The sequence below is a fragment of the Panthera pardus genome, unplaced genomic scaffold (genome assembly GCF_024362965.1).
Source record: "Panthera pardus isolate Hobbes unplaced genomic scaffold, ASM2436296v1 HiC_scaffold_8, whole genome shotgun sequence".
NCBI lineage: Eukaryota > Metazoa > Chordata > Mammalia > Carnivora > Felidae > Panthera > Panthera pardus.
Genome location: NW_026527013.1, coordinates 153574877 through 153589519, shown reverse-complemented (window position 1 = coordinate 153589519; position 14643 = coordinate 153574877). Strand labels below are relative to the sequence as shown.

Below are 14643 nucleotides of genomic sequence, written 5' to 3'. Positions count from 1 at the left end.
CTCACATGTACTTACAGATCTTTTTTCGTTGGCGCACTTAACCCCGGTAAGCCAGAAATCATTTCTGAAAGAAACAATAATTAGCATTCTTATTAGCTAACCTCAGCTTTCTCCGTTGTTCAGTTTGGTGCAAACCAACAGGCTCAGCATTTCTGAATTTGTTTGTCTTTTAATCATAGCAGGGAAGAGCTTTGCCTTTTTGCCCACTTGAAAAAGAGTCCCTAGAGTGCTGTAAATCTCCAAGCGGGCTTAACCCAAAGCTGTAATCAGGAGCGGGAATAAAAATTACATGTGCAAAGATTTTAGTCACTGCAGTGTTTATAACGGGGAGCTGCTGGAAGCAGTTTGAATGTCCATCAGTAGGAGATCTGTTAAATAAATGGATGTGTACGCAAAACGGAACGCCACATAGCCATTAAAAAGGACACGGAACACCAATGCGCCTCCACATGCAAAGATTTCTTGTATTAGGTGAAAACAACTTCCTGCCCTATCCAGGATCACGTTGTGTCTTTCTGTCGGTTGGTTGCTTTTTCTTTCTCTGTTTGTCACTTAATCCATGCCAGTGTGTTAGTGTAAAGGGGGAGCTCTCTCCTAGGTATTTTTAAATATCCCTTCAAAGGACAAAAGCAAGCTGACTTATAAAACTAGTATGGTGGCTATAAAAGAACAATAACTAAACATTTAAACTAGTGCCTTCATTTTTCTCTGGGTAAATTGCTAGGTATCAGGCAGAGGCACCCCAGATATTATTCTTTACTTTAAACATCGTTGAAAAGTGGGCATCGTTCTTTTTACAAATATTTACACCTTAGGAGCGCCTGAGTGGCTCAGTTGGTTAAGAGTCCAACTTCGGCTCAGGTCATGATCTCATGGGTCGTGAGTTCAAGCCCTGCGTCGGGCTCTGTTCTGACAGCTCGGAGCCTGGAGCCTGCTTCATATTCTGTGTTTCCCTCTCTCTCTGCCCCTCTCCTGCTCATGTTCTCTCTCCCTCTCTCTCTCTCTCCCTCTCTCTCTCAAAAACAAACAAACATTTAAAAAATATTAAAATATTTAAATCTTTTCAAGGTTTTTATTTGTGAAGGTTTAGGAACGGAGTCATTTGAATCCATCCCACGTTAGTTGTGTTTGCTTTGCTTTTTCCTCCCCACCTTCCAGCAGCACCCCATGTCCTTTGAAGGGAAGCAGTCTCTCCGGGGTTCCCCAAGGATGTGTGCGTGGGAGGCCGGAGTGAAATCACACCCTCTTGTTTACATGATACGGGAGTGATGTTTACCAACTGTCTTGCCAGTCCCAGCCTTGCTGGTACTACCCACAGGGGGCTGTCCCCTCTGTCGTCCCATGCCTGGGGCCTGCGCTGACACCTTGACCACCATCAGAGATTGTGGATAAGTGGATAAAGGCAGAGAGATGGAACATACAGCTCTTGATTGAGACAGTATTGAATTGAGCTCACTTTTCAAGTTGGCAGGATCCAAAACCCCCTTGGACTCGCAAGGCTGGAACAGAAATTCAGAGCGCCCCCAAGAGGTGGAGGTTTGGCATATCCTTCTAGACCCCAGCCTTTTGAAGATCTATGCATGCTTCTAGTCCTAGCACCCGAATCCCTTCAAATGTCTCCCTAGAACTTTTTCAGCCATCCAAATTACAAAACTTCAGTGCTTCTCATTCATTACCTCCTCTGGTAATATTTTCAGCAAGCAGTCCCTCCAGCCATTCTGTCTTGCTATCTGCTTCTGTCTTGCTTGGTGCCTGGGTTGTTCATGAATAAGGAACACTTTTTCATGTGACTTTTATGCCTTCACCACCAGCCCTGATCCTGAATAGAGCCATCGTTTCTGCGCATCCTCTCCATAAAGTAAGGTAGTACACTGGTAAGAACATGGGCTCTGAAATTTGATTGCCTGGAAGTCAGAGAAGCCAGTCCCACCACTTACCAGCTACATAACTGTAGGGAACCTACTTTCGAATTTAACATTTTTTTCAAATTAACACATGTACCTAATTTTTAAAGTGAAATGAGTCCACAGACTTCTAAGAAAATAGTGGTTGCCTGCTCTATCCCACCCCTAATTTCCACTTCCCCCAAATAATTTTTAAACTCTTTTGTTTGTTTATAAAGTTTATTTATTTTGAGAGAGAGAGAGAGAGAGAGTGCTCAGGAGGGGCAGAAAGAGAGGGAGAGAGAATCCCAAGCAGGCTCTGCTCTGTCAGCACAGAGCCCGATGTGGAGCTTCAACTCATGAACCATGAGATCATGCCTTGAGCTGAAACCAAGTGTCAGATGCTTAACTGACTGAGCCACCCAGGTGCCCCAAGTCTTTTATTTCGTTATTTAACTCCCATGTTTCTAAATAACATGCTTAAACTGCTTTTTACTGATATTCCCATTTTGGGTATCAATGGACTTCCTACTGTGGAAGATAAAGACTTAGCCCCCTAACCCACCCCAACCCAACAGCACACACGCAGTCATGCTCTCTCTCTCTCTCACTCGTTCTCTCTCTTCCTTTCCCCCATTCTTACCATGGAAGTTTCTTATTCCACCACTCTGCATTATTAATACTTACTACCATCAGTATTGTATAATATTCTCAGTTGAGCCTCACAGCATACTATGATTCTATTTCTTTTCCTAGACAACTTGTTTTTCCTGGAGTTGATGGCGGTTTCATTTTTTCATTTGGTTGGTTCCCTCTCTGTACATTTATATGCAACCCCAGATTCCTCCAGAGCCAGTCACGGTTTGGGTGTCTGATGTGTTGACGTGTTTCAGCTTATTGACCAGTTGTGTCTGTTGTTTTTTCCTCTGAGAACTTTTTAAGACTCTCCTTGTCCACAATGGTCTGAAATTTCATAATCTATATGCTTTCCCATGCGTGATTCTTTATACATTGTCCTGAACACTGTTTTTGCCCTGTCAGTATGGAAGTTTTTATTTTTCCTTCGTTAATTTTTTCCCATCCATTTTCACTCCTTCTTTGTGAAATTCTTCATTGGGTGTTGGCACTCCTGAATCGATATAATGATTTTCATGTATCTCCCCCCACTCCCCACCATTTTCTCTATATATATTCTATCTGTGCTATCTTACCACAGTTGAGATTTTCTCAGCTTTTTTTAAAACCTTCTATGGAAGGGCGCCTGCATGGTTCATTCAGTTAAGCATCTGACTCTTGATTTTGGCTCAGGCCATGATCTCACAGTTTGTGAGATTGAGCCCCATGTCGGGCTGTGAGCTGACAGGGTGGAGCCTGCTTGGGATTCTCTCTCTCTCTCTGCCCCTCCCCTGCTCGCACACTCTGTCTCTCTCAAAAATAAATAAACTTTAAAAAAAAAAAAACTTCTATGGAATTAATTTGTTATAGTTCTCATTTCTAAGAATTCTTATTCTCTGAATACAGATATGGATATATAAATATATATTCCTATATATGACCTTGTTTCATATATATATATATATATGATTGAAACAAAATAAACATTTTTTTAACTCTGTGTACAGTATAAATTTTTGGAAATTTTCTTCTGATTCCTACACTGTTTTTGTTTCCTCTGAGTTTCTTGTTTTGTTTTAGACTTTGATGTTAGAAGCTTCCTTTAACATCTGGTTATCGTTGGCTGTTCACTTGTATTTAAGACTGGAGCACTGGAAAGCTAATTTGAAAGCTGCAGAAGGGGCAGGACTGTTGAATGTGGTCTCTCTAGTCTGAGAGGGGTGAGCCCGTGATTGTCATTGGCAGACTCCCTACTCCTCACATGTGTTTGTAGTTCTTTATCTTGGACTTGTGGGTTTTCCTAGAGAGGATCTTCCTGCCTCCTGCTTTGGTGGGGAGTGGGGAGGGACGGTGTAAGCCTACATACCAGGGATCTGCAACCTGAGGGGTAAAGGAATCTCACGGTTTAATATGCAGACTTGACCTTAGATGCCCCAGTCTTCTGACTCCGTAATTGCCCTTCTCTTTCCCAGCTTCCAAAATTTTGCTAATGGTTATTGTCTCCCCTGTTGTTTCTGTTCTTATGGATCTCTGTATTATGTTTTTATTCCTTCACTATCATTTCAGTTGGGTTTAGAGAAGGAGTGCAATAAATGTATACGTTTAATTTACTGCCTTTTTGGGTAGGTTATTTAGTTTCTGTGTAGTTCAGTTTATCCATCTGAGAAATGGGAAAAAATAATAGTCCTTAGCTCACAGAACTGGTGTTAGCATGAAGTGAGAAACCTATCTATGGTGTTAGCTCTGTGCTTGGCACCAAGAAGTATGGGCTGTAATCTTAAAAATGTATTACAAAGTAATAACTTATAAACTATACAAGTGTATACAAGTCATTATGCAAGTATGAAGTGTCATCTCAAATGAGTTGAACGTGTCCATCAGTGAAAGGGGTCAAAAACAGCCTTTACCCCGTCTCTTACAGGTAAAATGCTAACATCCATTTTAGGGGAGTGGGGGAAAAAATGTCCTTAACCTGTTATCAAGATTTATTATTTAAAAGTGACAGTCAAAACACATGCTTTTCCAGAAAGCGGAAAAGAGTTTCAAAGTTGTTTAAATGTTACTGCCAACGAAATTGTTATTCATTTAACTTTTTGAGCTCGTAACTGTTTTAATTGATCGATTAAATTATTTTTCTGCTGTGTCTGAATTCAGTAAGCTTGAAATATAGTTAACTATAATTAATTGCCTTGGTAGGATTGCTTCTTTCATCTTACAACAAACATTAAGCACTTTCTGTATGAACTGTTGTCCCTAAGCTTTTTGCCTGTATCAAAACAGATCAGTAAGCAAACAGGCAATGTAAAAAAGGTATGAGACCTCATGGGGCCTCCTCTGCACCATGAGAAGGATGGACCAGGTGAACCATCCACTCAGATCTAAAATGTGCTCTTGGGGTGCCTGGGTGGCTCAGTCGGTTGAGCGTCCGACTTCAGCTCAGGTCATGATCTCACAGTTTGTGGGTTCAAGCCCCACATCAGGCTATGTGCTGACGGCTCAGAGCCTGGAGCCTGCTTCAGATCCTGTGTCTCCCTCTCTTTCTGCCCCTCCCCCGCTCACACTTTGTCTCACTCTGTTTCTCAAAAATAAATAAATGTAAAAAAATTTTTTTTAAATAAATAAATAAAATAAAATGTGCTTTTATCATTTTTATGCACATCACCTTTTATAACGCTTTGACTCAAGTTTGTGATTCATTTCCAAGTGTGTGTTTGTACATATGAGCCAAAACACACATATTAAAGATGCAGCCTAAAAAAAAAAGATACAGTTTGTGGAGCACTGTATTGCATAAATCACCCAGTGTTAGCGATATCCAGCCCAGTGGAAAGAACGAGATATAACTGAAATCATACATCTTTAAATTCTTGACCTGCCCGAGATTTTACCTTAGTGGTGTTCCTTTCAGTGTCCAACTATGGACAACTGTGTTCAGTCTGAATCACTTGATAACCAAAGGCATAGAAAGCAGAGAACACCACATATATCCCCCCCGCCACCGTGAGTCTTTTCAAGGAAGAGTCAGGACAGTTCATTTTAGACTTCTTAGAAAAATCTTAATATTGATGTAGAATCAAGCTATGACCCTCCAACTACATCTCATTTTTGCTTTGAGGTAAGGTCAAGGTAATTCTCAATTAAGCTTATAGTCCCAGCTAAGAATTTTATTTCATGCTTGCTTGCTTGCTCTCAGATGTGGGCAAGTAGTAGATATTTGGTGATCTCAGAATTATGTTAACTTAGCGGTGCCTGGGTGGCTCAGTCAGTTGAGCATCTAAATCTTGATTTCGGCTTAGGTCATGATCCCAGGGTCATGGGATCGAGCCCCATGTTGGGCTCAGCATGGAGCCCACTTGGGATTCATTCATTCATTCTCTCTCTCTCTCCTTCCCTTCCTCCCTCCCATGCCTGCACGCACGCACTCTCTCTCTTAAATAAATACATAGTTTTAATTAAAAGTAAAGAATTATGCTAACTTAGATTCAGAAGATAACACAAATTGGAGGTCTAGACTCTAATAAACAAATGGTAAAATAGTAAATAAAGGATATTAGATGGAAAACTTCTTGAGGGCAAAAGTCACCCTTGTATGGTCCAATTCAACTGTCTCAATCTCTTGCATATGGTTGTGTGCCAGAACAAATCAATATGCGAACTTTTGGAAACCGTGAGCACTGTTCTTAGAGCAAATTATAAATAAATCATTCCTCAACATGAATAAATCCCTTCCATACGACTCTTTGCCCATGTACTTATTATCTTCTAGGTAGTTCACAGATGTGAATTTTATCTCCCCTTACCTTAGTTTTTGAGGCCAAAGACCAGGTCTCCACTTTGACACCCGTCACAGGGTCCAGAACAACCTGGGGCACAGAATAAGGGCTTGACTCATTATTGAGTGATTGTGTGATTAACAAACATGTTGATGGCCCATGTCCTCTGTTCTGCAGCAGGCCTGGCCAAGCGGGACCCAGCAAATCCTGCTTCCCCCAGCATGGCAGCAGCTGACCGGAGTGGCCACCCACACATCAGTGCAGCACGCGACTGTGATTCCCGAGACCATGGCAGGCACCCAGCAGTTGGCCGACTGGAGGTAAGCAGGAAAGCACGTGTGTCTGTGTCCACGGCTCACCCGGAGAGCTGCCGGACTGGCCTGCATTGTGAATTCTCTGCTTTACAGGGAACTTTTGAAATTAAACAGAGTATTGGGTGGGATACAACTACAGTGTTATGAGGGTGAATTTTTAAATAAATGTACCAGGACATGAGAAAATCAGCTTCATTACTTTACAGTCACTTGTCATTTTCGACCCCAAATTCAGTTACATCATTTGATCGCCGGTGTGATCCAGGGACCCGCATCTGGTTGATTCTTGGTTTGTTTCTCAGAATTAAATTCCACTCCCGGAAAACAAAGATTTGTCGGCAGTGAAAGAATGCGGAAGAGAGTCCCTGAGGCTCCTACGCAGTTCTAGAAAGTGTTCTCAAGGTGTTTTGAGACAGGGGCACACTGGAGTTGTATCTGCCCTCTCGGGGGAAAGCTGACAGAATGGGGTTTATTTGGAATGGTAAACTCTGGCATGTTTGCTGAACGTGCCTCTTCAGCTAATAGTCATAGCTGATAGATCAAAGTCCATTTTCCACAGACCCCAGAGGCACGTGCTGACGGCCACCAGCACACCATAGCCCTGTATGTTTCCAGAACCCCACCCATCCCACTCACTGACTTCCTCACCAACACCTTGCTCTGTTGTTCTTATGGCCACTTTCCACTTCTCCTTGTACTCTCCACCCACTCCGTCCCAACGCCACCACTGTGCCCCCCGCACCGATGGCAGTCCCCAAGTTGTTTCCGGCTTCCCGTGGCCCTCTGGGCTCTCTCATGCAGCCCGAACATCCGGCGTCTCTCCACCTTCCGACACTCTCCATACCAACCGTGGAGCCGCCTTGTAATTTCTTTTCGGATCTAAGAGGCTGTCGTGAATGAAGAGCGCCTGGTAAAACAAGAGGCGTGGAGATAGAAGCCCCAGGTCAGGCCTCAAGTGAAGCTTCCTCTATGCCTCCATTGAATGTTCTGACTAGTACAAACAAGAGAGGACGCAGGCTCTTTCCTGCAGCCCCACTCACTTCCCACCGACAACACCCACCAAGTCCACCCCCACTCATTGGAAGCACGTTCAAACAAGGTAAAACTGGGTTCCATTCTGGTTCTGCATGATCCGAGTGAGGCCTTTATGAGCCTCAGTTTCTTCTTCAATACTGTGGGCATAACAATGCCTACCTCCCAGAACTGCTGGGAGGTTTAAATGAAGATAAACTACAAAGCACTTGACCTGTATTTAACACATATTATACTAGCACCTGGTACGTGACAGGCAGTAAATAAATCTGTTATCTTCCCTTCCCCCATTTACGCTGGTTCATGCTCAGAGATTGCCTTCCCTCTCCAGCTCATTAGGAACAGTGACCGAGTGGAAAGCTATTTGACCAATTGGTTTTTTCTCCCCCCGCCCCCTTTTCTCCTAAAAGACCATACACATGCCGTGCTACTTTTTTCCTTTGTCTTTCAGCATTTATAACTCATTTAACTTCAGCAAAACTCACTTACACGGATTTTCTCATTCCTCCTCCCTCCTCAGCTCCTACCTGGTTACCACAGAGAACACTTAAAGACAACACTTTCTTTCCAATCTCTTCTCCATTTCATGTGTGGGCCAAAGAACATGCACAATCATATAAACAAAAGAGAGAGGTACAGATCCTAGACTTTCCTATCAAAGGAAAAACAATGCCATGTCCGTAGAAGAAATAGCAACAACACAGTAAAGAAGCCATAACATCTGTTTCTAAATGTCAATGTCCAAGACTCTATCAAAATCTCTACACAAGTACCTACTTACTTCTTTTTCCTTATTCATCCTTTTCCCCAAGTTGCAAAGATGAATTTTGTAGTATTTTTAAAATTCAAATGAAGTCTCCTTTAACTTTTCATTTCATTGTGTGATAAATGGGCTTTGATGGGCAAGTCGCTGAATTAATCACCACTTGTAATATTTCGTTGGGAAAACAACCCTCTGAGCTCCATACAACCCAGATCCTAAGAACTTTGAAAGAGAACCGGCTTTCAGGATAATGGCTGCCAGCAGCACTTCTGTCGATAGGTGTCTCGTATTAACTTTGACTTAGTACCAAGTTCCATTCACATCTCGTCAACCTTCGGTTAATCTAATTGTTCATTCAGCAAGCATGTCATTAACTGATCAGCTGCTACACGCCTGAGCATTGTGCTAGCCACCGAGAGAATTCAAAAGAATGTTAACATTTCCAAACAGCAGAAACCTACGACTCCTGGTTTCCAAAGCTGTTTTAACCGAAACGACAAATTCCTCGTTTGTAAAGTGGTATTACAGTATCCTACCTCACAGAATGCAATAACCCATTTAAAAGCACTTGTAAATTCTAAAATAAAATGCACAGCGCAGTCATCTGTTTAGGGACTTTAAAAGGTAGAGGGGATAGTTATCTCCTCTCCGCTGAACCTGCAACTTGCCAATTCTTCCCCCTCGAAACGACCTTTCTCACTTACCCACAAATCGTGTTGCTGCCCACTCCTTCAGAACAGCACTTAAACTTCACCACACCTGGGAGACCTACCTGGTGAGCTCATCTCTTCAACAACTCCCTGAGCTAGTGAGAACCAACTTTTAGTTTTAATTTGGCTTTTAATCGGGGAGGAAGCTTTATCTTAAAAAGAAGCTCCATATTTATAAAATCAATAAAGAGCCTTGTTTCTCCCATCTCCCGCTCAGGAACACCCACGCTCACGGCAGCCATTACAATCCCATCATGCAGCAGCCTGCGCTATTGACTGGTCATGTGACCCTTCCAGCAGCCCAGCCCTTAAATGTAGGCGTGGCCCACGTGATGCGGCAGCAGCCAACCAGCACCACCTCCTCCCGGAAGAGTAAGCAGCACCAGTCCTCTGCAAGGTAGGTGGTGAGAGTTGCCCTTGAGGAGAAAAACCTCAGAAGATTGCAAGTTACAGAGATGTTTTTTAAGTTTTATCTATTTATTTTGAGAGAGAGAGAGAGCATAGAGCAGGGAAGGGGCAGAGAGACGCAGAGACAGAATCCCAAGCAGTCTCCACAATGTCACCACAGAGCCCGATATGGGGCTCAAACTCACCAACCCTGAGATCATGACCCAAGCCGAGACCAAGAATCGGACGCTTAACTGACTGAGCTACCCAGGCACCCCAAAATGTGCTTTCTTTGAAATCTGAGGTCTAAGGTAACTCATTTAGCTGCTTCCTGAATTATAAGCAACAATTTTGGTTAATCCTAGACATTACCAGCAGAATAATCTTACTCATTCCCTTTCAATTCAGTCTCATCTCAGTGAACTCTTAAAAATCAAGGCAGAGAAAAGGCCACATACTGCATGATCCCATTTATATGGCATTTTGGAAAGGCAAAACTGGATCAGGAGTTGCCAGGGACTACTGGGTGGGCGAGGAGGGGGATTGACAAGGAAAGAGCATGAGGGAACTTCCCAGGGTGATGAAAAAGTTCTCTGGATTGGCAGAGGCAACATGTACATTTGTCAAAACTCATCAAACACTTACAAAGGGTGACTTTGTGTGTGTGTGTGTGTGTGTGTGTGTGTGTATGTATATATATATAGTCAAAATTGTGTGGCTACAGAATTGCTTCTACAGCTTTCTCCAGCAGCACTGACTTTGGAGGCCCTTAATTGTTTCTTTGGAATAGGTTAATCAAGAGAAAGAAGTCCAGTACATAAAATGTCTAGTGAATTTTGGTTTTACTTCCTCATTTAACCAGGGGCCAGATATTAGGCCTATGGGGTTTTTTTTGTTGTTTTTGTTTTTTTATTATTCTCTGAAGATTAACCCAAGAGCTGACTTCCTTTGAGTTGTCATTCTTCTTCAAGATTCCTCATTTGGGTGTTTCTGACAACCCACAGAAATCCATCTCAGATCTGCGGCAGCCCCGTGACAATGCACCCATGTCATTATTAGACGGGGTGGCAACGGAGGCCACCGCCTCAGTCCTTTGCTCTGTCATGCCCAGCCATGTGGGTGGTCACACGGAATACTAGCCTGACCCTGTGCTGATCTTAGCATCCTCATGGCTCACCTTGTCAAGCGGGGGCAGTAAGAACTCTTAGCCTCCCAACCTGTTGACAAGCCCCTCCCTGTTGCCAAGTCACCACCCAGCTGGCTTTATGACGGCTTATTGCCAGTGCTTCTCAAGATCGGTATAATTATACTGAAAGTTTTGTATTTGCCTATTTTTAAGACCAATGCCTTAGGCAAAACAGAAGGCTCTCCCTTGTTGGGCGGTGCAGCCAGGCTCCCTTTCCTTTCAACAGTGCCAAGTGGAGCTATTTTAACTGCTGGGGTAGTGAAAACATAATCTCAAAATTGTAACAAAGCAAGCAGTAACAAATATATAGATTTATGCTGATTACAAACAGTGGGCCAATGGTATCGGTAAAAGTTAGTGCCCACCCCCCAGAAAGGAACAAGCAACATATCTGACACCAGCTGGATAGAAAATTCAATAAATCTACAGAATTGTTTTCGTCTTCCTGCCTTTTAGCTAGAAAGCGCTAGAACCTGTAAGGACATACCAGCATCTTCAAAAGTTTCTTTGGCCTCTCACTGTACAGATATGACCGAGGTCGGCAAAGGTTAGTGGGTGGGGGAAAGATAAGACATTTTTTTCCCCAAAGTTACCAGAAACCACAGCTGCCAGTTTGTTAAGGAATTTCGAGTCGATCAAAAACTCCAGATTAACAGGTCCCTGGTTAAGCACACCTTTTCCTCCTGCATCCTGCCCAGCTTTTCATTCCAGCTCAGACAGACTGGTAGACTTCCTATGAGGCTGTGGTGTAAAAAGACGTGGGTGTTTGCGTTCCACGCGTGGCAAAACAGCCATTAGCAAGGACACCAAAGCTTTATGTGGCAAATAACATTTCTTTCAACTCCCTTCAAAACAAGACCCAAGTACACGACCAGAGAACCACCAGATGGAGCTCAGGAAGCCAGGCCTTGACCCCCGAAGACGGGGCTGCAGTGGAGCAGACAGCCCTGAGGCCCAGGGCACTGCACCTGCCCCCACAGACCAGCCGGGTCCTTGAGCACGAGCTTAAAGCCCTGGCCGCTCCCTTTGTCCTGCTGGGAACAGGCACGTGGCCCCGAACCAGAGCCCAGACAGGGCCATCTGCGTAGCAAGTAACTGAAAGAAAGAGCTTCAGGGGCAGCCGCTCCTGCAATTACAGAAGACACCCGAGCGCCCGAGCCTCCGACTCTTGAATGGAGATCGGGCAAGGCTGGTGTCTGTGGACCTCCTCGGGAGGAGCCGCGGGGCCCGGCCTTCCTCCGTGAGCGTGCGTGGCTTTGTCGTTACAGAAACGTCTCCACCTGTGAGGTGTCCTCCTCGCAGGCCATCAGCTCCCCTCAGCGGTCCAAGCGCGTCAAGGAGAACACGCCTCCGCGCTGCGCCCTGGTGCACAGCAGTCCCGCCTGCAGCTCCTCCGTCACGTGCGGGTGGGGCGACGGGGCGTCCAGCACCACCAGGGAGCGGCAGCGGCAGACGATTGTCATTCCCGACACCCCCAGCCCCACGGTCAGCGTCATCACCATCAGCAGCGACACGGACGAGGAGGAGGAACAGAAGCATGCGCCCACCAGGTGAGGCTGTGCCACCTTCGGACGCGCGGGAGGGAGCAGGGCGGGGGCGCGCCGCGCGCCGCTGCCTCACCGGGTCCTCCGTGGGCGGGCCCGGGCCGCTGTGCATCGTCAGACGTGATGAGCTCTGGCTCCTGGCCCCCAAGTTTTGGTCTTGTCGTGTCCTAGAGTCCTGAAGTGATGTCAAGGGACCATCAAACAGTGTTTCCATAATTGTTCAATGCCAAAACAATCCGGAATCACTTTGGTCTCGAAAAATAGTTCTAGTCTCCATACATTTGGGCGACTTGAGACCAATTGTGCACAACACCAGTGTATTTCAAGTCCTGTGTGAGCTTAAACATCTCTGCCTTGGGCTGTTGAATTTGTTCCCAGTTGGTCAGGATATTTCTCTAGCATCGCCTTGGCTCTCTCGGAATTCGAAATCGTTGTCCAATTAATCAGAAATTTCTCCGCGTCTGATTAACCCAATCTTTCAAGCTGCCAGTTGGCTCTTCACCCAGAGAGCGTTACTGTTTATTCCAAAGTAGTAAGAACTCCTTTTATGCTCTGTATGCCTCCTGGGAAGGGGAAAGGAATATTTATTATATTTGCAAGACTATTAACCCTGGCACCAAAGCCTCTTTTCCTACATTTTCCAGCCAGACTTCAGCAGGGTGCGGTTTGTACTTGGGCTGCCTGATGAGCCCCTGGAGCTAGCCCCTCCGGAACAGTTGGTCCCCTGGCCTTCTGCATCCCCAGGGGCCTCCGGGCCTCGTAGATCCCAAAGGCTCACAACCCCAACTCCGACCCGCTGGCCTCTCCCGCTGGGACCAAGAGTCGGGGACGGGAGGCCTGTCACCGCCGAGCCCAGCGCTTCTGGTCAGCACATACACTGCTCCCTGATGCGAAGCTTAACATTCACAATTCGGCCCCGGTTATTCATTCCTGATTGGATACAATGTAGCTAATTAGTAATCACCAGTCTTCTTGATTAAATAATACATTCCCACACTTGAGATCATTACCAAATGTACAGATAGATTAATTAAAACAGTCTCACTATAGCTGTTCCAGTCCAGGCTCTCCCCTTCCTGTCTTCATAATGAACTCTATTTTGTTTTGTTATCTCATGACAGACCTAGTACATGTCCCATTCCAGTATCCTCCTTCCCCTCTTAACGTCTCAGCGTGGCCTTCAGTGTGTCTCAGAAGAGAATATAGCGGAACACTTCTGGGGTGGGGGAGGGGAGCACTGGGGGATGTCGTGGGGGGTGGGCTGCACTGGGGAGACCGGGCGCAGTGTTTCACTCCCCACCTGCCTGTTCCGGGACTGGCCTCGGTTTCCCTTTTTGATAACAGCCCCCAACTTGAGTCAATACTCTGTCCTCCCCAGAGCCTCATGCCCCGCAGCCCAGGAATGTCGTGGGCTCAGGTGGTCCCATCACAAAGAGAAAGGTTTTTCCCAGCCCGGAGCGGTCTGTCCACACGTTTATAGCATTGGCCATGAAACGGGCCAAGCAGCCCCCACACAGCCCTTTGCTACAACTGGGAAAAAGAAAAAGCAATTTAAAAATCTGACAATCAACTAGATTGGACTATCATTTTTGAAGTATGAGATTCGAACTGACACAGAATCTCAACATACGTGCTCAGGAGAGAATTGAATAGTGTGTCTAAGGAAAAGCAGGATGAGAGAGCCGTCTGTCCACCAATCAGACGGCTGCCAGGGCTGAGCACAGCGCCAAGCCAAAGCACAGACTGCTTCCGCGGTGGTCCCCAAAGCCCCAGAAAGAAACAGAACTGAAATTCTTGGCAGCGTGCAAGGACCTTGTTGTAAATCAGTTGAGACCTAGGGGAGGGCATGGAAGGAGACCGTGGCAGGTGCGCGTGTGAGGAACAACCACCAGTAGTGACGGTGGCCTACCGAGCATTGGAGCTTCATAAAATGAAAAATGCAGGGGACTGCCTGGGACGTTACACCACATGGGGAAAGCTGCAGAGTGAGGCCAGAGAGGAATCGGGAAGGGTTCCAGCAGTCGGCAGTTGTGACAGGAAGCTCGCAGAATGAGGGGATGGGTGTTTTCTGGAGAGAGATCAAATGACTGTTGCCTTGAAAAAGTGTCTCAAGACCCAAGAAGACAGGAAAGTGTATTTGAGTCTGAGTAGGATAAAGCAGAACCCCATAGCTGTTTTATTTATAGACAAACCACTGGATAATGTGATCACATTATTGTGACTGTGTTTTGGAGTGAGAGAAAAACGGAGAGGAAATATGATTACTCGTTCTTAAAAATCAGAATTACCATAAAATTTAACACAGTAAATATTTATTGCCCCCACCAGTGTGAGAGATCATGCTAGGAACTGCAGGTGTTACATAAATAAGGTAGACAGTCTCTGTCCTCAGGAGGTTTGCAGGGTAAGAAGCAAGATAAGACACGTACAAATCAT

General features: G+C 45.3%; 1 protein-coding gene across 4 annotated transcripts in view; it reads left to right on the top strand.

The window, feature by feature from the left end:
• HIPK2 (homeodomain interacting protein kinase 2) overlaps positions 1-14643 on the top strand; it is a 180284-nt gene that overhangs the window by 144118 nt on the left and 21523 nt on the right. For all 4 annotated transcript variants that reach the window (XM_053897360.1, XM_053897359.1, XM_053897361.1 and 1 more), the window contains exons 10-12: positions 6449-6591; positions 9308-9487; positions 11932-12213. In XM_053897360.1, coding sequence (XP_053753335.1) covers positions 6449-6591; positions 9308-9487; positions 11932-12213 — 605 coding nt within the window. The remainder of the gene's footprint in view (positions 1-6448; positions 6592-9307; positions 9488-11931; positions 12214-14643) is intronic.